Source organism: Syngnathoides biaculeatus, chromosome 5 (genome assembly GCF_019802595.1).
Source record: "Syngnathoides biaculeatus isolate LvHL_M chromosome 5, ASM1980259v1, whole genome shotgun sequence".
In the NCBI taxonomy this organism is placed as follows: domain Eukaryota; kingdom Metazoa; phylum Chordata; class Actinopteri; order Syngnathiformes; family Syngnathidae; genus Syngnathoides; species Syngnathoides biaculeatus.
Window position 1 is genome coordinate 919,857 of NC_084644.1, and position 24,812 is coordinate 944,668.

General features: G+C 49.1%; 1 protein-coding gene across 1 annotated transcript in view; it reads left to right on the plus strand.

The window, feature by feature from the left end:
* The window catches only part of syngap1b (synaptic Ras GTPase activating protein 1b), a 77,067-nt gene that overhangs the window by 19,786 nt on the left and 32,469 nt on the right, over positions 1–24,812 (plus strand). Inside the window, 7 exon segments of the mRNA XM_061820539.1 lie at positions 2,090–2,195; positions 19,809–19,972; positions 19,975–20,088; positions 20,091–20,189; positions 21,216–21,337; positions 22,304–22,457; positions 22,544–22,642. Of these exon segments, the coding sequence (XP_061676523.1) occupies positions 2,090–2,195; positions 19,809–19,972; positions 19,975–20,088; positions 20,091–20,189; positions 21,216–21,337; positions 22,304–22,457; positions 22,544–22,642 (858 nt within the window).

The following is a 24,812-nucleotide window of genomic DNA, read 5'->3' on the forward strand; positions in this document are numbered from 1 at the left end:
TCTCCTTTTTCTTCTCCTCTTCTCCTCATTCTCCTTTTTCTTCTTCTTCTCCTCCTCCTGCTCCTCCTCCTCTTTCTTCTCCTCTTTTCCTTCTCCTTTTTCTTCTCCTCTTCTCCTTTTTTCTTCTCCTTTCTTCTTCTCCTTATTCTCCCCCTCCTCCTTTTTGTTCTTCTTCTGCTTTTTCCTTCTTCTCCTCCTTCTCCTCCTTTTTCTTCTCCTCCTCCTCCTCCTTTTTCTTCTCCTTTCTTCTTCTCCTTTTTCGTCTCCTTTCTTCTTCTCCTTATTCTCCTCCTCTTCCTCCTCCTTTTTCTTCTCCTCTTCTCCTTCTCCTTTTTTCTTCTCCTTTCTTCTTCTCCTTTCTTCTTCTCCTTATTCTCCCCCTCCTCCTTATTCTTCTTCTTCTTGTGCTTTTTTTCTTCTCCTCCTCCTTCTCCTCCTTTTTCTTCTTCTCTTGCCCTTCTCCTTTTTTCTTCTCCTTTCGTCTTCTCCTTATTCTCCTCCTTTTTCTTCTCCTCTTCTACTTCTCCTTTTTTCTTCTCCTTTCTTCTCCTTATGCTCCTCCTCCTTTTTTCCTTCTCCTTTCTTCTTCTCCTTATTCTCCTCGTCCTCCTTTTTCTTTTTCTTCTTTTTTTCTTCTTCTCCTCATTCTCCTTTTTCTTCTTCTCCTCCTCCTGCTCCTCCTCTTCTTTCTTCTCCTCTTTTCCTTCTCCTTTTTCTTCTACTCTTTCTTCTCCTTCTCCTCCTTTTTCCTCTTCTCCTCCTCCACCTCCTCCCCCTCTCCTTTTTACTTCTCCTCTCTCACTTTTTTCTTTTCTTTCTCCTTTCTTCTTCTTCTCCTCCTCCTTTTTCTTCTCCTCATCCTCCTCCGTTTTCTTCCGTCTTGCTCTTTCTTCTGTCTCCTCCTCCATCCGGCTCCCGACGTTTGCCCTCTCAGCGGCCCCCCCCTTCTCCTTTTTGTTTCGGCTCTTCGGCTGCTCCTTATCTCCTCCTCCGGGGAGACTTAACCTCGGCTCTTTCTCCTCTTCGCCTCCTTTGGCTTCTCCTTTCTTCTCCTTATTCTCCTCCTCCTCCTCCTTTTATCTTCTCCTTTCTTCTTCTCCTTATTCTCCTCCTCCTTTTTCTTCTCCTTCTCCTTTTTCCTCTCCTCCTCCTCCTGCTCCTCCTCCTCTTTCTTCTCCTCTTTTCCTTCTCCTTTTTCTTCTTCTCCTTTTTCTTCTCTTTCTTCTCCTCCTCCTCCTCCTTTTCCTTCTCCTTTCTTCTTCTTCTCCTTATTCTCCTCCTCCTTTTTCTTCTCTTTCTTCCTCCTCCTCCTTTTTCTTCTCTTTCTTCTTCTCCTTATTCTCCTCCTCCTTTTTCTTCTTCTTCTCGTCCTCATTTTTCTTCCTGTTCTCCTCCTCCTCCTTTTCGTCTTCTTTTGTAAAAAAAAAAAAAAAAAAAAAAAAAAAACAAACAAAAAAAAAACGTTTGAAAGCCTCTGTAACATTATGCGCTGTTTAAAGATTAATAAGCTTCTTAACCGGAGGGAAAAGAAACGGCACACACACTGTACGTCCAATGTATGTACATACATGACACTGCTACGTGAATTGTAATAAGAACGCCTCCCCCCCCCCGCCCCCCCCCGCAACTTTGATGAGAAAAAGCGCCACAGAAAATGATGAATGGGTAACAAACAAAACAGTAAATGATAAATAACACAATTGAATCTAAATCCAAGATAATATTACTGTATGTGATTGAATTTTATACAGTTAGACCTCTTCCTATTGTGTACTTTTTTTTTTTTATTTGGGAGAGGTTGAGCGTAGTTTTTAACCCCGTCTACAAGTTTACATCTGAAATAAACACATATTGTTATGATGCCGTTTTAAAAACAAAAAGTAGAAGGATGAGCCAGCGAAGCAACTGCACGTACACGTACAGTGACAGGAACGTCTTTGTTTAGTATGCGTGTTTGGAAGAGACGGCGGCTGAGAGGTTTGATGGCCGAGAAAGAATTTGGATTTTTTTTTTGTTTGTAGTTTGTAGTTTATTGTTTTCTGCGCTTACGGTCTGGCCGTCTTTTTGTCTGGTGTGCGTCCCTGCGCAGGTGCACCCCCTTCTGATGCGCGAGCGGCGCTCCGAGTCGCACAGGAACAAGTTGCTGCGCCGCACGGTCAGCGTTCCTGTTGAGGGCCGACATCATCCCGAGATGGGTGAGAGCGTCTCCGCGTTTACTCGCCGCCGTTCGCCGGCCGACCGTGCCGATATTTTTTTCCTCTTCATATCCTGCGCATTTACGTTTATGTGGATGCTGTAAAAATGTTTTTTTTTTTTTTTGGCGGTAAAATCGCCCAACAAAAGAAACGTTTTGTGAAACTCATATTACATGGAACAAACTGCACACCGTGTACAGTAGTACTGTGCAATAATGTATGTTTAAGAGTGCGAGAGGTGTTTAAGGAGATAGAAAAGGCCTTAGAGAAAGAGGAAAAGTAACAGTAGTTAAAAAAAAAAAAAAAAGATGTCGCTACTTCACAGATTTTACCTATTGCGGGGGTGGTCCAAAAGCTAACGAACTGACAATTGACCTTGGAAATGTACAGTACTAGAAATACTACTATAAATAAATATCATGCAAAAAAAAAAAAAAAAACCCAAACAAAGATAAATCATCTCGGAAATAGTAGTAATAATATCTTAGATACAAATACTGTTGTGGTTGAATTTTTTTTTTCATTTTCATCATTTTTTTTTTTTTTTGTGAAGACTGTTGTTGGGGACTCGCCCGACTTCCTGTTCTTCTTCATGACAATCCAAAATGCCGCATACATCTTTGAGACTCAATATTTATTTGTTTAACAACATGAAATCCAAAGTTTCATTTTCATACTTGCAAGTGAAACGTCTTCATGTTTGCAGCGCCCGGTATGGTTTTGACATTTTGCTCGGCCAAGTCACCTTTCAAACGTTTTGCTCTGACCGACCGATCGGACGACGGACAAATGTTCGAGCGCCGGCCCGTGCGCTAATCTCGTTGACGTGACAGAGAACAGCAGATTCCGCGGACGTGGAGGCTGAAATCTGATTGGGTCACAAATTCAACGTTTGCGTGCAGTGCAGCGATGGACAAAAGCAAAAGATTGTTGGGAAAAAAAATGTGCATACAATTTTTGTTGAACAATAATTCCGAATTCCGCTCGCAGATTGCCGCTAGTTAGCGTTAGCGTCATCTTAGCATTGCACAAGCACGTCATTTGCGACTTGCTTTTTGCTGCCGCTTTCTTTCTTTCTTTCTTTCTTTCTTTCTTTCTTACGCGTTAGCAGACCGTTGGGCCGCCAACGACTGCGGCGTGCTGTAATTTTAACATTATTTTTGTTTTCTTTTTCCAGCCGCCCGTCACTTGTTCGGCCTTCAGACGAAAAGCTCGTCGGCTCAGGTCGGCCGTTTATTGGTCATCGTCTTACTTTTGTGTCACTGTGGCTATTTTTAGCTCGCGGCGTCCTTGTGTACCGCGGTCGCATTCGCTGGTTTGATACGCCCTAATCACCGCTGAGGGATTTTCACATTTAGCTGCCTGAAATGCCTTCAGAAGATCCCGTTTGGAGTGACTCGGGCATCTCCTTGGGAACGCGGTCGTCCCGAGGCCCAAATCGCCACCCCCACATTCTGATGTGCATGTTCGGTTTCTCTCAGATGTTCACTTTGGAGGGAAGTGGCCCCGTTGCACACCTTTTGTTCTTGTTCTTGTTGGTTTGGTCCGATCTCGCGTGGACTTTCATCTCCAAAGTTGAACATCAAGTATTGCGGCCGTTTGCCGTGCGTCGCTGGTGTGAGTGAAATTCGGTCGACTACTTTTGCTTGGTGTCAATTGACTTTTTCCAAGAAGCGTAACGCGAGGCCGCCCGGCTCCTCAACTTCCTATTTTTCTTCTCGGCCTGGTCATATTGTCGTCATTCATTGCGTGTGGCGCCTTGAACCTTCACTCGTTTGGCATACGCCGCACTCCAGCCATGTAGTTTTTGTCCTCATGTATGCTGCAGAGCGAGTATATTGAATATTCCCAAGTGCGATGTGTAAATATGCGCGCCGGCGGCCCGATGAGTCATCGGCGCCGTCCGTCATCAGGCAAAGTTGAAGACCAAAGACAAAAGGAGGCGCTCCGTGCAGCCGCCCGCGCAATTTCGCTATTTACTTTTGTCACCGGAGGCTAGCTTGGCTTTCTCTTTTAAAGGGCACTCCGAAAAAGTCTGGATACACGCGTGTGTGCAGTGTGTATTTACTGTATACGAGCGCAGTGGACTTGACCGAGTTGCTCCGCGTGCGACCCCGCGAAGGAAAAACAAAGTTCCCGCGTGGAAACGAGGCCTCGCGTTGGGGACCGTTTGCCGAGGGCTCCGCCCGCTCGGACGGGCGTACGACGGCCGCGACCGGCTGCCCCGGAATTGCCTGCGCGAGCCTGCAGGCCCGAGGGGGGCGGGCCGGTGAAAACGGGCATCGACGGTTCCGTGACTGAAAACCTGCGTCTGTTCGAACACAAACGGAGCAGCAACGCATGCAAACAGAGCAGGTTTATATTATTCGCTCCGCTGTTTGCATCGCTTACTTGAAATTCGTCGGGGACCTTCCCCTGCCTCGAACGTTACGCGCACGTCTGAAAGTAGAGCTCAGCGCTGCCCCCGTGTTGTGGCACAACCAGGTACTGCACCGAAGTGTTCGCCTGCTGTAAAAACACACAAGAAATAAATGTTTCAAAATGGCCGACACGGTGTCGGCGGGCGCGATGCGTTCATCCGATTTTGGCGCTGACGTACGGCAAATGTCAAAGCTAAAAGTGACTTGAAAGGGAAGAAACGCTCTCAAACTCCGGTTGCGTGCGCGTTGTATGGTTTATGTAAAGCGTGTGCGCGTTACATAATGAGGGTCCTCTTTCACCCCCGTGGGCCGCTGCGATATTATCGGACTTTAAGTGGGAAAGCGGCCGAGCCGAGCTCTCGTCCTCGCTTTGAGTGACAGCTTGATGACAACAAAAAAAGAGAAGAGAAAAGAAAAAGAAAAAAAAAAAAAAACCGACCGTCATCCACATCATCTTGTCGTCGCGGAGCCGGCTTGACCGAGGCGCACTTTCTCATGTCAAATATAATATTGTATGACGTGGCCGGCTGCACAATATGTCCGCTATAGAAAAAGTCATTGGAGAGGAGAGGACGAGTGAATGATTCCGCCGCGCGCTCGTCAATGATTCACTCCTTCCCGACCGCGGGTCGCTCTGAGGGGATCTTCCGTGGATGTGTTGAGGGACAAATTACGTCGTCGTCGCGGGGTCACGAATGAGTGAATCATCCCAAACTCCGTCAAAGCGAATTTCAATGGAAATTGTGGCTCTGCTGTAGACAAGAAACATTTCATTGATTGAGATTCGGGTGTAGGGAAGGAGTGGTTGAGTCCGAATGCAGTCCCAGCCAAAGATTGAAAAAACGAAACGAAAAGAAAAAATCCTCCTTGCCACTAGTAGGCGCTGTAGGTGGAAGGTGTCAGAAACATAGAAAGCGCTTTGTTGCCAATGATCTCTTATTGAGCTTTTTTTTTCCGGACCGCGCGCCTGCCGCCGCACATCCTCGCTAACTGCGGACGGGAGGCGGGATACGCCCCGACCGCTTGCCGGCCGGCCGATGGCAGGGCACGTATCGAAACATCAAATATGTAGATCATATCGCACTCGCATCGACAGGCAATTTGGAGTCTTCGCTGAGCTTAGCAAGCGTGTTTCTGAAACGTGGAACAGAACCGGAGGAGCCGGAGAAAAGCCACGAGGAGAACGTGCAAACTACACACACAGGGGGTGCGGGGATTTCAACCCGCAACCTGAGACGTGCACGCTCCCGCCGCGCGTTATTGCGTTCCTTGAAATGTTATATTTGAAAAGGGCTCGTGGCGGGGTCGGTATCGGCGAGCACTCCCGAGCGACAGCTGCTACCGCCAAGGTTCTGAACATGATTTTTTTTTTTTTTTTGGGGGGGGGGGGGGTTCCCGGCGTTGTTATTCCGACTGCGTCGTGCTTCCGCTGCACACAGTTTGCATGAATGTGCACATAAAAACACTTTTTTTTTTTTTTTGGGGGGGGGGGATCTTATGTGAATTCACTCTTTTAATATTCTGGAGAGCATCTGAGCAAAAAAAAAAAAAAAACAAAAAAACAGCTGAGTCTTGACTCCGTGCTGCCACTCAATTCCTTTGCGAACGCGACTGAGTTTGCCAGTCGGCGAAAACGTGGCATAAATTACACTTTTTGTTTTTGTGCCGCTGCTGTTCATATTCTTTTCAAAAAGTCTCCGGTGCGTCTTTGTTTTGTTTTTTTTTTTTTACTGTACAGTATGAATTCTTATTTTATGAATCATTGTCACATTTCAAACTCCTTCATCACCGTCGAGTGACATTTTTCCGCGGCGGATCCGGATGCTTCCGAAAAGTCCCGAAAAGTCCCTTGGGACTGATTCTGGAGTCGGGAATCAGCCGGTGATTCGGTGGTGGGAATCACTGACTCATTGCCGACGCCTCAATGTCTGAAATTCACGCGTTGTTTTTCATTTCATGAGTTTATGAGGGCCAACAATGCAGTTTCAAAAAATGTGACTATTATTCCGATGAACGAGTTTGACCTTTGCCATCTGAAAATGAGCTTGTTCGTCTGCCTCGGATGAAATAAAATGGCCGGCCGTACAGACGTGGTCGTTGTTTCACGGTTTGACTAGGACGCTTCTTATTTTTATTTCTTGAAAGCAAAACTTGGACTATAACTCGTTAATATTTTTCGAATTTTCCATTTGATCTACTGATCATGGATTCACTTGCACTTAATGAACCAATTATTTCTCGCAAAAGATGGTTTTAAATGTAATGTCACAATTACCGTCCAACTTTTTCATGAATTGCAATAGCATTGATTAATTATTAATGCCGTTGATGATTAATGAATTAATGACCAATTATTTGATATAATTATTTAAAAATAAAAATCCTATTTAGAATTATAATAGATCCTATAAATACTTCATAAAATCAATCAAAAAAAGCTCAATTCCAATGAAAGATGCATCGGAATTCTTCCAAACTAAGCTCAATAAATACAAAGGAAAAAAGAACTTTTGTGGGCCCAGTACACCCCCCACCTCCCCCAACCCACCAGTTTTCCCTTCTCGCGTCCAACGGCACCGAGGATCTGCTCTCGGTCCACTTGCGGCTAATTCCGCCGTCCCCGTGCGACCATCCGACGTTTGGCTCCGTAGCAAATTAAAAGGCAGCGCGAGGAGGGAGGAAGAGGACGGGACGAGGAAGGCCAACGCGGCGCTCAGTCCAAAGCCGTCACACCTCAAAGCCGAGGTCGTTTCTGCAGCGTAAGGACGTTTGGACCCCTCCGCCGCTCGGACCGACCCGACTCGCTCGGAGCTGCGCGGCAGGCCCCGGGGACGCAAAATGAGGACGACGTCCATTTTTTCATTTTTGTTGTTGACGGCGTCACAAGCTGCTGCAAATTTGTTTGTTGAACAGGTTTGAGAAAATACCAGGAGCGAATTTCGTGCCATTCAGTTCAGCGGGCGGAGTTCTGGTAGTTCGGGTTGTTTATTTGTGTAGCGCTCGACGAATGGACGTCCCCCGGCACCGCAACAAAGCCGAATTCCGCCGCGATGACCAACCACGGCCGTTTCTTTGCTTGGATGTGTTGTCAGTGTCAGAAAGTGATTTGAGTGGCGTCTGCCCTAAGCTTAGTCGGCGCGTTGGCCGTCAGGCGACGGCTTCCGCCGAAGTGCCGACAGAGCGTCGCGTTGATGTGTTGATGAATTCCCCCCCCCCTCCCCCCCAAAAAAAAAAATGGATCCTCAGGTGCGAACGACTTGCTTTGTGTATTGCGGTCAACGGTGGTATTTGTCGAGCGAATGTCGCGTCTTGTTGGTGTGAAGGAGGCGTCGCTGTGGAAAAGACGGCGTTTTTCGTCTTTTTCAGTGCACGGAGTCGCTGTCCCTCGGCTAGCTGAGTTAGCGCATGGGCTGCCGTCGCGCCTTCGTTCGGTTTGGTTCCAGCATTTGAACGTAAGGACGCTGAGTTTGGAGCCTCAGGCTCTGCTGGCCTTTTTGTTTTTTTTCAAATGTGTGCATCCGTGTCCTGATAAACGTCCCCCCACGCACGCACAAAAGAGAGCGAGGGCGATGCTTCCTGGCGTAGTACATCAGGCTTAATGGTAACCATGGAAATCCTCACGGAGCAGACACGCAGTGTGAAGACGGAGAGAGAACGTTAACCCGATTCCGCCGAGTGCGTGACGGGACGGAAGCTCGCCGCCGGCCGATTTTCGTTTTGCTCCTCGCTGCGGTAAGCCGCCGATTTTGCCACGCGTCGGGAATGTCCCGCCGTCGAGTCGCGGACGGTTCGGCGTCACGTCGCGTCGCGCGTCCTCCCCGTGCGGCCGGCAAAGTCCGTTGAGACGGGCCACATCGCTCCGGTGGCAAGTTTGTCCTTCTCTGCTGCCGTAGTTTGAAACGGCCGGGAGCGGGACGCTCGCACCGTTGCCACCGCGTCGCGCTTCCGACGATATGTTGCTGCTTATTCGCTCGTCACGCAGTTCGCTGTTGTTTCCGTCTTTGATCGTGGACGGTCGCTTTTTGGCTGTGCTGTTGTCGCATCTTTGCAAGCTTGTAAAAACGCTTCGTGGCGCTTCCCTTTGCAACGCGACAAATGAGTGTTTCGGTTTGATTTCGAAAATCGGCCCTCAAACGAGCCGCCACGCAGCCGCGTGAGGGCGAGACACGAGGCCGGCGGACATGTTGAAGTCGCCGGCTCTTTGGGGGTACCCGCAGACGTTGTTTGGAGCCACGCGGGCCGGCGGGGCCGACAAGAATCCAGTTCGCCGTGTCCTCCACGGCTAAGCGACGTCTCGCATGAGGTCGGCCGGAGACGGTTGTTGTTGGGTTTTTTTTAATATGCCGACGGGCTGGAAGTCGATTGCAAAATTGAGATGGTGGACGTTCAGATGTTGGTCGACTCTGGCTCGTGAATTCGAGAAGGCGCGCTTAATGAAATGGGACGAAGCCTTCGGCTCGCCGCGCGCACGTCGCCCAACCCGACCGAACTGTCGCACGGCGTCTTGGATTCTCGCGAGTGGCGGTTCGTTGGCCGAGTAATCTACCAAAACCATTTGTTAGTTCATTTGACCGATGAGTGTAGAGCACTATATATAAAAAAAGGAGCACATGAAGTTAAATACAACTGCACTGAACTTTTTTTTTTTTTTTTGGAACAACTTAGTTTAAAAATTCCGAGATGAATATCAGGGAACAGGAAATGATAAATGATTGTGAACAAAGTCTCCGCATTCTGAATCACTGACTCATTCTCCGCTCCAGAATCAGTCCCGACGGATCTTAATGCAGTGAACTCTGCAGTTGATTCGTGGGTCGAGACCATCAATCTGATTTGGGGTCTTGGCCTATTTTGCCTTGGAAATCATTGACTCATTCCCGACTCCCGAATCACCACAAAGAAAGTTTTTTTTTTTTTTTTTTCTCAAAATGTCCAGTGAAAATCGCTTATTCGTGATTTGGGAGTTGGGAATCAGCGAGCGAGCGATTCCCGACACAGTTGCCGAATTTGGAATCGCTCAATCGTTTCCTACTGCCTAATAGTTTACTGTAGTATCAAATATTTTATAGTTGACTGGTGGGGAGAAACGATTTATCGAATAATGACCAACATAAAGTCTTAAGAAAATAATGTGGTGGGGACTGACGCCATCATTCCATTTCCTCATTGAGCGTTTTCAAAAGTGAACAACAACACAAAAAATGGCAATAATGCGGGCCCGCGGGCACTCGGGGAGTCCAATCCGACCCGTGGGGATGGAAAACCCATTTAGTACTTTTTGGGGGGTAAAAGTGTCGTTGCCAGTTTTGTCCACTGGGGGCGCAGTCACGCCACATCAAATGGCCGCCGTTCCGGCACTTGGGCGGGCTCCACGACGCCACCTTTCAGGTTTCCGCCAATAGGTCACCTGTGCCACAAAAACAGCCTGCAGACGGTCCTTTCTGCTCTCAAGAAGAAGATGGCTGACCAATAAATGTAAATATTTTCTGAAAGTACTCGCAAGCAATTGCCGCAAAACAGGAGGGAAAAGTTTTTTTTTTTTTTTTTTTTTTTAAGACGCAAATGTTGCGGTCCGGCCCAAATTGGGGCGGATGTGGCCCGAGGACTCAAACGAGTTCGGGAACCAGTGAAGAAGAAGTCAAGAACGACTGATATGACTCCCAAAGCACCAAAAGCTGTCGTCATGGAAACCCATCTCAGGGAGCCGTTCAGCTCTTCCGAGCTCAATTCCGCTCCAATGGAATCGACTCGTCTTTGAATCATTCCATTCAATTAACATATTTGGATGGAGATTCATACGTGCATGCATGCTTGTATGAACTGAAAACCTTGTTGGGTTTTTGTTGAGGAATAACCCGTTTTTCCTGGGGGTGTTTTGGGGGAGAAAAAAAACCAACCACCAAGTGAAATTTGACACAAGGGGCGGAAACGGAGCCAAATGCAGCCCCGCCCCCTTTTTAATACCGCGCCCGCTGTCGTGCGCGCCCGAGTCGACTCGTGCAGGACGCCGTCGCCCACGCGGCCGGCCGGCGGCGGCGGAGGAGGAGGAGGAAGACGAGACCGCAGCCTCGGCGCCGAGCATCTTTCGACGCGTCGTGCGGGGTCGCGCACCCCCCTCGCCTCCCGAAGATGAGGAGCCGCCTCGGCGGACGGAGCTCGGCGAGAGGGGCCGGCGGCGGAGGGCGAAGCCTCCTCGGCTGTGACGGTCCGACGTCTCGGCTCGTGTGTTTGGCCGACCGCTCGTTAAGATGCCACGCGATGAACGGCGGGTGGCCGACTTAAAAACGGGGAGAAGCGCCGTCGACGCGTCACACAAACTCTTTGGGGTCACCTCGATTTGCGGCGGCCCACCCGCAGCCGTCCAAGGACGCCCTGTCCTGACCTGTCCCGTCCCGTCCCGTCCCATCCAGTCCTGTACGACTTTTTCAAGCTGCAAGTTGGAAGGGAAGAACGCTTCGTATTGCATTTGTGCTCGTCCTTTCCTCTTCTTTTTGTTGGCGCAATCTTTCAAATATTTGCTGCTGAATTGCGATCACCCAGGTGGAATTTTGGCGCCGGAGATTTCTCCCCTTTTTGCCCCCAAATCAGCGAGCGGCATGCGGACGAGCCGTCGACACGCTGCGGCGCAGCGCAATCAAAACGCAAACTTTGGAATTACGCTCAGCGTTAAAAAGGAAACTATTGGTGGACGCGCCAGTGACGGCATTGCGGCGCTTTGGACGCCGAAACCTTGATCTTGAGGTAGGGTTTTGTTGTTTTTATATTTTGAAATCATAGCCTCAATATAAAATGTCGTCTTTTCCTAATTTTGAGGGGGGAGGAGTTGTGTTTTTGAAAAAAAAATTCCTTTTTCTGGAAAAGTTTCAATCCTACAAAAATCTTTTGCTTTTGCTCACAGAAAGTATGCCGACTATATCCACCCATTCATTTTCTGAGCCGCTTATCCTCACAAGGGTCGCGAGCGTGCTGGAGCCTCTCCCAGTTATCTTCGGGTAGACTCTCAACCGGTCGCCAGCCAATCACCGGGCACATATGAACAATCATTCAGACCCACATTCCCACCTATGGGCGATTTATGATGATGAATTAAAAATTGTGCCTGGCACTACTTCCCCCCTTTTGCATCCAAAGCCAAACGAGGCCAGAGGTCGTATTTAAACTTCAAAGGCTCGGCCCGCTCGCTCGCTCGCCATTTCGTTGCGTTTTGTTTGCTCGCGGCACTCGTCTGTACGTGACTCACGCGCAAAGCGCCCCCCGCTGGCCAGGAGGTCAGGTGAGTGGATTCAGAGGACTTGGTGAATGGATTTTTGACTCGGGGGGGGGTGGGGGGGGGTAGTAGTGCCATGCATGCATTCCTCCACATTTGCATCGAACGCGTTTTCGTTGACTTGCCGACCTGAGCGCTGGCCTTCAAGTTCGGTTGTGAGTGGAGAGCAGACCAGCTGAGGCAAAACTGAGCATCAAAGCAACTTCAACCTCTATATTTGTTTTTCTTCCTGTACGCATGCTTCCCCTTCCCGAGTTGCGTACTCGCACTTCCGTGCCGCTCCAAAATTAGCGCTGCCGCCGACGCCGCATTGCTGCGAGCGGCCGGGATTTCGTCCCGAGGCGCAAAACGCCAGACGAGCGAGCGCTGCGCCGTTTTGGGGGCAAATCGTCGTTGCGACCATGTTCAAGGTTGTCAAAATGTCATCACATTAAATTACAGTAAATACATTTTTTTAAATTAAGAAAATAATCAATGAAAAGAAAGCTATACATATTCGGTTAAAAGCGCACCGCTAATATTAAAAGAAAAAAATGTTTTATACTTTCTAGATAAAAAGTCCTGTTTTTCGGCAGTCAACAGTACATCGTCACACATTTACGTCGCTGTGCTTTTAAAAAATTAAATGAATGAAACTTTTAGGGCATACACACATGCACAGTTGTCGTGACTACAGTGGACAGTGTGCGGACGGTGACCTCAAGCGGCCAAAAATAATACCTGCACCTCACATGCATATACGGCTGTCCCCCCCAAAATATGCATACACACTTGAAATAATTGTAAACTTGATGTTTATTATAATTGGAATACTTTGTAACGTTTACAAATATCATTATTTAAAGTGGGGGGGGGGACATCCTATATTGTTCGTTGGGGGTCAAGTGTAGGCAGAAAACTTTCAAATATATCTAAATAATGCTGTAAATATTTTGGTGGCTTGTTGACAGATTTGAATTTCCTCTTTGGGTTCTGAGCGACCCCCCCCCCCACCCGATTCGTTTGTCTTCTTTCAGATTCAGAATCGTTTGATTCGGTTTCATAATCAGCCTGTCCATAATACAACGGTAACAACGACAGGGAAATGGACATATCGACTTTATGTGTAAATCAACAAATACTGTCCATACCTATACACACACAGAAATGCATTTTGAGGACATTTGAGTGAGTAAATAATACGTCAGAGCCTCACAACTCGTGAGCGCGCAGCACTCAGAAATAAAATGAAAATGCCGTAATTCGCAACCTTCCACCCGAAGCGCTGGAAAAAATTTGCGTGGGACTTTGTCTTCCGCACTGGCGCCAAACAGCGCCACCGTGAGGGCATGATGGGAAAGTCACCGATGGCGTCGCCATACGCTTCACATGCGATGAGGCGTATTTGTGGTGCAACGGCGCCCCTAGTGGGCTCGCGCGGCTTCATTAGCGCAACTGCGACCGCTTTTATTTATTCCTAAAGTCGTCCGAGTCAGCAAATTCCTTCATCGTAACGGCGACTCAACAAAGTCGATCCTTCATATGCGATGGATCAAGATCCAGGTGCACAATGCCCCCCCCCCCCGTCCTATTTCTTTGCATGATTAATTAAGAGAACAAAAGTGTCAGAACTGATTTGCAGTTCTGCTTTTGCTGTTTTCATGATTTTGTTTTTTTTGCCCCCCCCCCCACGTTGCCGCGTTCCTCTGGGCAAAGTCAGACGATTGACAAAAGGCGACGCGAGGGTCTTTTGAAGGCTTCGAGGCCGGCAGGACCGGCTGCCGCGAACCCGCTCGCCATTTGAAGCCATCGACCTATCGATTGCAACAACGTGGGGGCAATAAAACAACCGCAAGAAGAAGAAGAACAAAAAATGCATTTGGTGCGACGTCGCGTGTCCTACGTCTGTGCCCGGAGTTCAGCCTCTGAGCCAACAAGTTTACATTTGGTTCCATCCGGTTCTGGTCGGGCTCTGTAAAGTTGCATTCAATTTCTTTTGTCTCAAGTTCAGGTTAAAGTCTGAATTAGCGGCACAACAACGAATTGATGAAGCCACACACAATTAATGGCTAACGAATCACAAGTGGACAACGGCGATGGTCATCGCTCAGTCGAGTCAATTTTCTCTCATTTCTGTCAAGCTCCATGAAAGCAGACCAATGAAATTGGCGTGTGGTTATTTTTTTTTTTTTCTTCAAAAGAAACCATTTGCAAACTTCTCCCTCTACGTCGTAAAAGAAAATTATTCCTGGAAGCATTTGCCGATTTTCCTGACAAATGTTACGGACCGAACCGCAACTGCGTCATTATTAATTTACATTTTGAACATTTTCTGTACTGGTAATCTGAAATCTTGTCCTGAATTGGATGGAAAGGAGAACATTTCTTTTTTATCCGATTTATTGATTCATCAGAGAATTAAATAATAAAATAATTGGCGCTGATAAGGTTCAGTCGTCTTTGTTTAAATTATTTTTCTTCAATCATTTAGTTTATTGACAACGGGGCGGCACGCTGGCTCGGGGGGGTCAAGCGTTGGCCTCACAGTTCTGAGGTCCCGGGTTCAATCCCGGCCCCGCCTGTGTGGAGTTTGCGTGTTCTCCCCCCGTGCCTGCGTGGCTTTTCTCCGGGTGGGCACTCCGCTTTCCTCCCACATCCCCAAAAAGATGCAACATTGATAGGACACTCTAAATTGCCCCAAGGTGTGACTGTGAGTGCGGCTGTTTGTCTCCGTGCGCCAGTTCAGGATGTACCCCGCGCGTTGACAGCTGGGATAGGCTCCCGTGACCCTCGTGAGGATAAGCGGCGAAGAAAATGGATGCATGGACAACGGATCAAAAGACTGATTTGACAAAAATCTTCCATCTGTCATGCTGGACAACACATATAGACACTAACTCATGAAATACACAATGCAACACATCAGTGATAAAATGATCAAATCATATATCGTGCAACTTTTCTTTTTGAAATTGCGCGGCTGTCGCTTAGGTCGGCACTTGTTAGGTTAGGTTAGGTTGGGTTCTGGTATTTGGTTCGGGTTAGATTCCCTCGGACTACGTTCAACAGAGTTACGTTGGGTTCCTTTTGGGGTGAAATTTTGATAAGTTTGTGATGTCACAAGTGTGGTTTGGGTGTGTTTTATCGTCAAGTCGTTTAGGTTTCTGTATGTGATTTGGGTTCACGAGTTGGAGTGAATTCTGGCTTGGTCGGGTCAGCGTTTGTGTTAAAAATGATGTTGAAGTTTTTATCGGTTGAGCCGAGGTCAGGCCGGGCTCTGATTGGTTATGTCAGTTATGTTAGGGAGGGTTAAGGTTTCGTCGCACTCATTTCGGGTCCACTTTTGGATGATCGAGATCGTTCGACACGATTTGTGTTCAAAGTTAGTTTCAATTTGCGTTGGGCCCGCTCTTGATAAGTTAACTTCTACGCACTTTGTTTGGGTCACATTGGGTTTGGTTCGTTTGCATTAGGTTAGGTTTGGCGGCGTCGGACTCTGTCAGCTGTGGTCGGAGGTCAAAGTCGGCCCTTGAGCAATTGAAAAGCTGCGGTTGGGGTTCTGTCACGTGACGCTTTTGGCCTAACGTGCAAAACTTTTTGTGCGCCGTCTTGGTTGGGACCCGCTGGAAGGAGAGATCCGAGATAAATAACAGCATAAAAATCGATAAATCACAGCAAAAGCAAAAGCAAAAATCAAAAAAATCCCTGAGCGCTTGGACGCCATTAAGACGCCCACCAGCTCTCCAGCTCTGCCTGGAGCGCTGCCGGCCCCTTCCTCACCCGCCTGCTGTGGTAAATAAAAGCTTACCGTTTTTTTTTTGTTTTTTTTTTTTTTTGGGGGGGGGGTGGGGTGGTGTTTCTCCCCCCCACCCCCTTCCCTCCTCCAGCTGACACTAATGCCGTCTTCAGTTCCCCCCCCAAGCGAACGGTCCTAAACAAACATCCACTTGACGCGTCCCCCTCCCACTCGTCCCTGCGAGGTTTGCCGCCGGAAGCCGCTCGCCTCCCACACCTTTCCCTCTTCAGCCGTTCCCGCCGCGCTCGGCGGCGCGTTCGCACGTTTCCCGGAGCATTTGAACGCGCCGCCCGGGCTGCTCGCCGCCGCCATGTCGCCTTCCAGACGGCGCCAAAGTCCGGAAAGGAAGCCGCCGGGGGGCCGCCGGCTCTTACCTGCGAGGCGCGACGCTCAAACGGAGGCCAAATACGGCCGCTCCCATTTGCTTGGTTCGTCCGCCATCCTTCCGGTGATCGTTGCTGCGCGGCCGTCATTTCCGAGGAATGTCTGGAGAAGGGTCGGCCATCTTTGCGGGGTGCCTCGCGACTGTCTGCCGTCTTTGGGAGTGTTTTGTGTCAACGTTCATTATTTTTGTGCCGCACGCTGCCATCTTTGAAGCGTTTGTTACCACTAATGTCGGCCATATTTGTGGACTACGCTACGCTACGCTACGCTAGCTCCGCCGTTTTCGCAGTGTGTCCGCCATCTTAGTAAGCCGCGGAGACGTGCGCCGTCCTTGCCGGGTTTGTTGCCGGGCGGCCGCCATTTTTGCGGAATCTCGTATCAAGGAACGTCCGCCATTTTCGTAGAATGTGTTGTCGGATCTGCGGCATCTTTGCGGTGCGTGTCGAGCGGCGTCGGCCGCACGCATCTGTCCGCCATTTTTAAGGGATGTCGATCTTGCCAAGGAAGCAGCTGACCGCGTTCCCCCCCCCCGCCCCCTTTCGCCAAAACCCGCAAGTAATGAACTCTGAAGAGACGCCCTGTAGATGGTGCAAGATGGCGCCAAAACACTCATTTGAGATCCTGCCTGCTTTAGACATTTCTCAAGGAGAAAACCAACCCAAAAACTAAACAAAAAATTGGGGGAATTTTACTTGTAGCGAGTGTTGTTGTTTGTGTACTATTTATTTTTTATGAAAGAACTTTAAATACTTGAGTCCAATTTGAATTGTATTTGTATCGGAACAATGAGACTCGCTTGCTACTAACGTACATGTCGATAATCAACCGACCGGTTAGCACAGCCGCCTCACAGGTCCTCCCCCGTGGTTGGGCGGCTTTTCTTCAGGTTTTCGGGTTTCGTGCCACATCCCATAGTCGCGACTCGCAGGTGGGAATCGTTGTTTGTCCTGCGATTGGCTGGCGACCAGTCTTGGGCCCACGTCGTCTCCTGACTGAAGACAGCTGCGCTAGGATCCCTTGTGAGGATAGGCGGCTTCGAAAACCAATGGATGGATTCATCTGTCAATTTTTTTTTCTAATGATCATCCAATTTTTATTTCTTTATTTTTTTTAATTTCCATCCCTTTATTCCAAAGTGAGAAATGCAAATTGATGATAATTCTGTTCCTGGTTTGGTCCGCAACAGCCGTCAAAAAATGCGCAAAGGTGCTGATTGTTGTTTTCCAAAGTAAAAGCAGATGGAAGCAAATGTCTTATTTTGAAAGAACACAAAAGTCAGCTTTCATGGACGACCCCAGAAATGAGAGAATCGCTGTCAAAATGGCTGACATTCATAAATATGACGTGGTCTCTTTGCGCTGATTTGATGAGCAAAATTCTTTTGAAAATCTGCTGCTTGTCAATTCATGGACGAATCCATCTTTGGGGCGCGTGTTGCCTGTGGGCCATATTTGCAGAGCGCGCCACGAGCTACGGCATGTTCGCCATCTTTGCGGAACGCGCCACGAGCTACGGCGCGTTCTCGAGTGTCGGCCATCTTTTTGAGGTGGAGGGCGTCGCGTCCGCCGTCTTCGCGTGTCGCGTCACATCTTGGCGTTGTGTTTTGACGTCATCTCCACAAAACGCTCGCCTCCATGTCGGTGAAGTGCGAACGGGCCGTCCGCCTGGTCTGAAGTGAGCGTTGCCATGACAACCCGAGTAGAAAAAGGCAATGAAACGGAGCAGATTGGCGCTTTCCCTAAAAGCAAAACTTCACGTCTCGGAGTCATTTGCGCCGACAGTGAAGGTCGAGCGCGCAGCAACACCGGGAGATGTTTTTGGCGGCGGCTCGGGGCTCACTTTGGGCCTCTCGGGTTCAAACGGGAGGCGCGAGTCGTCATTTTTGCCCTTTCCACGGGGAACCCGACGACCTGGCCAACCATCGGCGCAATTTTCTTCCTCATCCTTTTTTTTTTTTTTTTTGTAAATTATTGTTGCTCTCGTCCAAGTAAAGCGTGGCAAAAAAAAAGGGGAAAAAATGTCAGCGGTAATTGGACGTCGCTGGCGGCGCGTGGGCGTGAACGCGGATGCCGTCTGTCCCGCTGTCGAGAAGAACGCCGCGCTTAATAGCGGGCCCACGTCGAGTCTGAAAAGAAACACGGCCTTAATTACACGCCGGCGATTGGCGTTTATCGCTCTTGTACTCGCCCGCTCGGGCTTTGAAAGCTGAACAATTCCCACGTTGCCGCTCAGCTGTGGACCGCTCGGCCCGGCGGGACGTCTCCAGAGCGCTTTCCACTCGATTGTTCACGCGGGAAAGTTCGGTGGATCGGCCGCGGTCGAATCTGACTCACCCCGCCCCAAATTTCCAATTTGCACGGTTTGTCCGCATTCTCCTCGTCTTTCTTTACCGATCACCAACGTGGCATATTTATTTTTTCGTGGAATATGACGGCGTGTGCGCAGTCTTTACCGACGTCCTCGCAACATTCTGTTTCGGCCATCTCGTTTGGCTGACAAAAGTCTTTTGTCCGAAAACTCAAAATGCAGTTTTGGGCCATTTTTGCCAACTGAAATTTTCAGTGCCTCACTAGAAAATGGCCTCAATTTCATCCTTTTAGTGTTCCAGATGGTTTCTATTGGTCTGTCCCCACGTGGTCTGTTATTTTTAGACCCGACGAAGCAGTTGAAGTTCGAGGACAAACCCGTGAACCGTGTTGTTGTGTCGTGACTCCGTCCCACACAAACTGGCCGGCACCACATGGACAGTGAAAGACCGGACGTTTTTTTTGTTTGTTTGTTTGTTTTTTTTTTGACAAATAGCGAGTGGAAATAGTTGACGTTGATACGTTTTGTTTAAAACGGCCTAATGCAACACTTTGGAAAAGCAGCCATCTCGGAGAGGCGAGGATTCTCCCTACGGCGACAATTTGTGTTTTTCCAACGTATGGGACACTTTTACTGCGATTAGAAATATTCACGTATACACTATACGGGAGTAAAAATGAAACGTGTTGCTTTGGTGTCTTTATCCCAAATGTGTTCGCGTACGAATGAGAGGCAAGCGCTCACTTTCGGTCCATCCTTTGACTTGCGTTTGTTTACGGGAGAGCGCCGCCACATTCAATATGGCCGACATGCCGATGTTTTGCTGGAGAAGCAGCACGTGGCTCGGTTTAGAGAGAGACATCCACCCATCCGCTTATCCTCACAAGGGTCACGGCAGTGCTGGAGCCTATCCCAGACGGCGGGGTACACCCTGATCTGGTTACCAGCCAATCACGGGGCACACATACAGTAAACAAACCAACATTTGCACACGCATTTACATTTTCTTTGCGCAATTTCGAGTCTTCATCTAATGCAATAAATGCATGTTTTTGGGACGTGGGAGGAAAGCGGAACACCCAGAAAAAAAAAGAAAAAGCCACACAGGCAGAGGGAGAAGATGGAAACTTTACATGGGCGGGGACGGGATTTGAACCCCGGTCCTCACGACTGTCTTCTTTACAGAGACATTTGGGAGGAAATCCGTTTTTTTTTTTTTTTTTTTTTGGTGGTGGTTTTTTTTTTCAGCACCATGGACAGCACCCCCCACTCGCGCTCTGAATAATAATCATAAAACCAAAACCAGACACGGGCCAGGTCGTTCACAGAGAGGTCAAACAAACAAGATTCAAAGTTCAACTAGCCAATCGCGGCGAACTGCTATTTTGCGGCGTTTGACGGCAACTCTGGAACGCGGAAGCGCTTTGCTGACGTCTTTCTGGTCTCTGCGGCGCCGGCAGATCACCGACCTCGGCGGAAGAGCATCGCCACGGGGAAGCAGCCCAGCATGGACGTCCCCCCCACCGCCCCCCTTCAACCCTTCCGACAGTCCGTGAGTAACCCCCCCGCCTGCTCCTTCTCGCTGCCCCGCGCCCGCCCGCCCCCGCTCGCCCCCGCCGCGTCGTCGGCCCTCAGGCTGCGCCGGCGGGGCTGCGAGGTGGCCGGCGGCGGCCCCCCCCCCTGCTGCCCCGCTCGCCGCCCCTCTCCCCTCGCCTGTCGCTCCCCCTGCCCCGCTCGGCCTCCTCCCCCCCCCCTTCTCGTACTGGGGCGGAGACCGGAGGGCCGGCGCTCGGAGTCCCGCGGCGGGAGGAAGCTTAATCGCAGCGCTGCCCCCGGTGGAGGTATGTGCCCCCGACCCCCGACCCCCGACCCCCGCCCTCAAGCAAACGGGCCTCACCGCGTTGGCGTAGCGTTAAAGCTCCTTTTCATATCATTGCATCGGTGACGGGAAAGATGTCAAAAGTCCTTTTGAAAATCGAGCCATTGTTTCCGACGATCAAAAACATATTCTAAAATGTTATCTTTCCAACTTTGAATGCCAAAGATGGTTGTGACATTTTTGGATCGAGCGGCATTATTTGCATGGAATGCCTTTTGGCCAAATTGGATCTTTAAATCAGAGAGGTTGGAAAACCTTTCTCGAGCCAAGGCACGTATTTTACAATTGAAAAAGTAAATCCATTAATTACTGGATGTACTTCCTGCCATCTAATAGAAGAGGATTTTTTTTTTTTTTTGTCATTGTGCCTCGCTGGCATAAATAGATGAATAATGGTACATTATTTCTTGGAATAAATGTTTTTTTAGCAATTACATAAAGTTGGATAACCTCCCACGGCACACCTGAAAAGCGCTCACTGTTTGGGAATCACTGCTTTAAATTATTGATGAAATGATATGAAAATGGCCTATAAATGCTAATGCTATGCTACCAACTGTGATACAAGAAAAGTCAAAGTTGTGAAGTATCTGATTTTTGCTGTAATTAAGTCATTAAAAAAAGACGTTTTATGACATTAAAGCTGCTTGGCTTTTGGTAGTAAAGGTAGAAATATTTCTTTGCGCTTATTTGGTAGCGACGAGTACTGAAGATGCTTATTGGAATTGGGAAGTTGCCAAATAGAAACAAGAAAGAAGAGCGATAAGGAAGTTCCACTTGAGCTCAGCAACGCGTTCAAATATTTTGTCCTCTGTGCTGCGCCGCGACATCCAATGTTTACATTTGAAAAAGCGACAAGTAAGTCGGTGACAGAAAGGACAAGAAGGCAACTCCCATCTGGCCGGTTCCCGCGATGGTGCCCCCCCCCCCCCCCCCGGCTAATTTGTGGCTGTTTTCTTTTTTTTTTGGGGGTGGGGGCGCGGCGCAGAGTTTCCTGAGCAGGAGGTTGAAGGGTTCCATCAAGAGGGCCAAGAGTCAGCCCAAGCTGGACCGCAGCAGCAGCTTCCGCCACATGATCCTGCCTCGCTTCCGAAGCGCCGACCAGGACAGGTGAGTCCGGGCCCGACGGCCTTTCCGGTTAGCGTCAGCGGACTCCCGCCTGGTTACTTTTCGGGTTGAGGTCAGGGTTCGGGCGGGTGTCGTGCTTTGAGTGAGGCCTGCTCGGTCACAGTTTGTGACTTTCGATGCTGTCACGTGCCGGAATCCTCGCTTCGCGTCCTTCTGTAAGCCACGCCCCTTTCCTCCGAGGCCACGCCCGCCCCAGTGGTTTCTTCCCAAATGATGTGAGTCAAACCCAGGCGTCTTTTCAGGGACTCGGACGCCCCGCGAACGTCCTCGCAGGTCTCGGAGCGACTTTGAGCTCCGATTGTGCTTTGAGTTGTGGCAGCAACAAGACAAAATGTGAGCGCGATGGCTGCACGACTTTTATCTTGCTGGGTATTTTTCCCAAATGGAAATATGCCTGAAAAGTGTTCATTAAGTCTTGGGGCATTGATTATTTATTTTTTTATGAAGTCACATTTGAACTACGTTGAACTACACCAAAGAATTTTTTTTTTTTACTCATTTACATTTGCTTTTTTTTTTTTCATAAGATGCGACTCGTTTTTCCAATTATTTTTTTTTTTTTAGCAATGTAGTCTTAAAATATCTTCCCAATTAATTTGGGTGATGTACTTTATAAAAAACTTAATTAAAAAAAATATTTTAATGCATTTTTACAACTGTAATTTTTTTGGTTTACACTTTTTTTTTTTTAAGTTTTCACAAATGTAGCTGTACTAAAGCAATTCTACATTCTACTGATGTAACTTTACAAATGTCCAAATACATTTGGACTCCTTTACTTTTTCAAATCATTTGTCCATTGTTGTATCGCTCGATATTTATTTAGCAGAGTAATAATTTCCTCCACAGTGAAAAGTTTTTCCGCAATCGAATGTTAAGGGTAATTTTCAGTCCCCTTTTGCCGAAAAAGAACGTTCAGACGTTGAGCTTGCGGCGTTTGCTGCGCAGGACGCGTTTGATGCAAAGCTTCAAGGAGTCGCACTCGCACGAGTCGCTGCTGTCGCCCAGCAGCGCGGCCGAGGCGCTGGACCTGACGCTGGACGAGGACGCCGTCATCAAGCCGGTGCACTCCAGCATCCTGGGCCAGGAGTACTGCTTCGAGGTGAGAGCCCCTCCCTCGCCGGCTCGCCGCCGCCGCTCACTAACGGCTGTCGTGGGCGGGGGCCGCCGCCGCCGCCGCCGCCTCAGGTGACCACGGCGTCGGGAACCAAGTGCTTCGCGTGTCGCTCGGCGGCCGAGAGAGACAAATGGATCGAGAACCTGCAGAGGGCCGTCAAGCCCAACAAGGTGAGGCCGCCGTCGCGTCCGCTCTCCTTCCTGTCCTCCGTCTTCTTCTTCTCCTCATCATTTTTGTGACTTCCTGTGCGTGACCGCCGTCTTCCCGGGAAAATCGTCCGGAACGCACCGCGACCTCGCCTGCTCGGTCGTTTACGAAATGGCCTCCAAAATAAAAATGAATTCAGACTAGAAGTTGAAAAAAGTCAGACGAAACATTTCAATTTATTGATGTTCTAACATTTACAAATTCGTTGGAGTCGTTTTCATAGTTAGCGCTATGGAATTTTTTTCTGATGAAAATCAACTTCAATCTTACGGTAATTCTTCTCACCCGTGAAAACAACGAAGCGAGAGCAGAATTCTGTATTACTACGAGTACTCCTACTGCTACTATAATTATCATGACTGCACGCTGTCCGAATGACCGATAATACTGAAGTTTAGTCGGGTCCTTCTCTGCCCGCCATCTTGCTGTTGATTACGCTGCACGTCGTCCAGTTGAGCTCAGTGCTGCCCCCTATCTTTGGCCCAAAGTGCGACTACGCTCAATGCACACAAATCTACGTTTCACTCGAAATTCGCCCGTGTACTAATTAAAAAAAAAAAAAATACATGTATAAATAAAATGAAATCAAAAGCAATCAGTCAACAATCCGTGCCGTTCAAGTTCTCTTTCCTGCTTGTCTGGCTCTCATGGCACAATTCTCTCTGCGTTAGCGACACATGCGCACACACACACACACACACAAAAGAAGACAAAAGTAATTGTACGCTACGTACAAGAGGCAGGCATGAGCAGACGGCAGAAACCGGACCAGATGTTCCGACCGCGGGGGTCCCGGCTCCAGCGCCGAGGCGTAAACGTCGGCTGAGAGTCACGGCAAAGACAAACAGCGGGAATTCTATTTGCGCGGACTTTGGAGGGGATTCGTCCATCTTGGATTCTGGTCACATGACCCGCACCTGCGCTCATCTAACGAGCCTGCCGGGAAATGTTCATCGTATTTGAACAAGGATGTGCAAAAAAAAAAAAAAAAAATGGCGAGACGGCTGCCCGAATCCGAGTCCAAATATGTTAACACACATTGTAACGCGTGTGTATTCTGGACTAAAATGTGGACGTCGGCGGGACGGGAATGCAGGTGGGCGCAGGGCATGAAGAACGTCACCCGGTGTCCTTCCAAGCTCCAGATGGCCTTCCTTGGACTTTCTCCAGCTGCAGTCCGCTTTCCGCCTCTGGCCTGCCCTGCCGACCTCCTTCCGGGCTCCCCACCTCAGCTCCTTAGCCAAGCCTACCCGCAGCTACGGGCGCAACTTCGTCGGTGTTTTGTCGTCAGTCGCGTGCTTCTGCGCCTCCGTCGCTGCTCCGTTGGCTGACCGCGACACCCGACTCTACAACCAGAAGACGAACAATCATCTTTATTTTATTCGCCGTGGACACACGCACACAAAATCTTTTCCCCAACAGCCGTGGACATAGCAAAGACACCGCTAGCGGCAGATACTCGATGAGGGGACGACTTGAGCCTCCGGGGGCCACTTCAGGGTATCGCTGTCTTACTCAAGGTCACCAGAGGGATGTAAAGGCCACATCCTCTCAAGCTCTTATCAAGGCGACAAATTGGGTGGGTTTTTTTTTTGTTGTTGCCCACATGGGCGACTCGGACTCTGCACCCCGAGGCGACGGATGATCTCAATCTCTCGGCCGCAGCTGATCTGGCATTTTTCTGGCAGTCGCGGGTTGCTGCCTTCCCTGCGCAGCCCGATGGAGGGCAGGCGACTTGGGCAACTCGGGTACGTGCATCTGCAACGGATGAAGTTCCGTTTGAACAAGCGGACGACCGAGCAATCCAGGAAGCATCCCGTGTAGGTCGCTCTAGATCGTGTACTTCCCAGGGAGGCCAACCTTGTAAAAAAAAGCAGCACCCCCCAGAGCTTTGTACGGGCCAGCAATTTCCTTCACACTCTGCGTGTTCTTTAGGTGTGCTCTGGAACACCCCCACAACTGGTCCCGAGTCTGACTCTTCCTCAGTGTTTCCCAGCTTTTGGATTTCTCAGCTATGAACTCCAATCATGCCCAGTCAGAGAGTTCCAGCAAGTCCTGCAAGATCCAACTTTCTTGAGGCACTGACCCAGCCTTAATGGTTCGGTGTTCCAAAAAGGTTCTGATCGGTCTCTA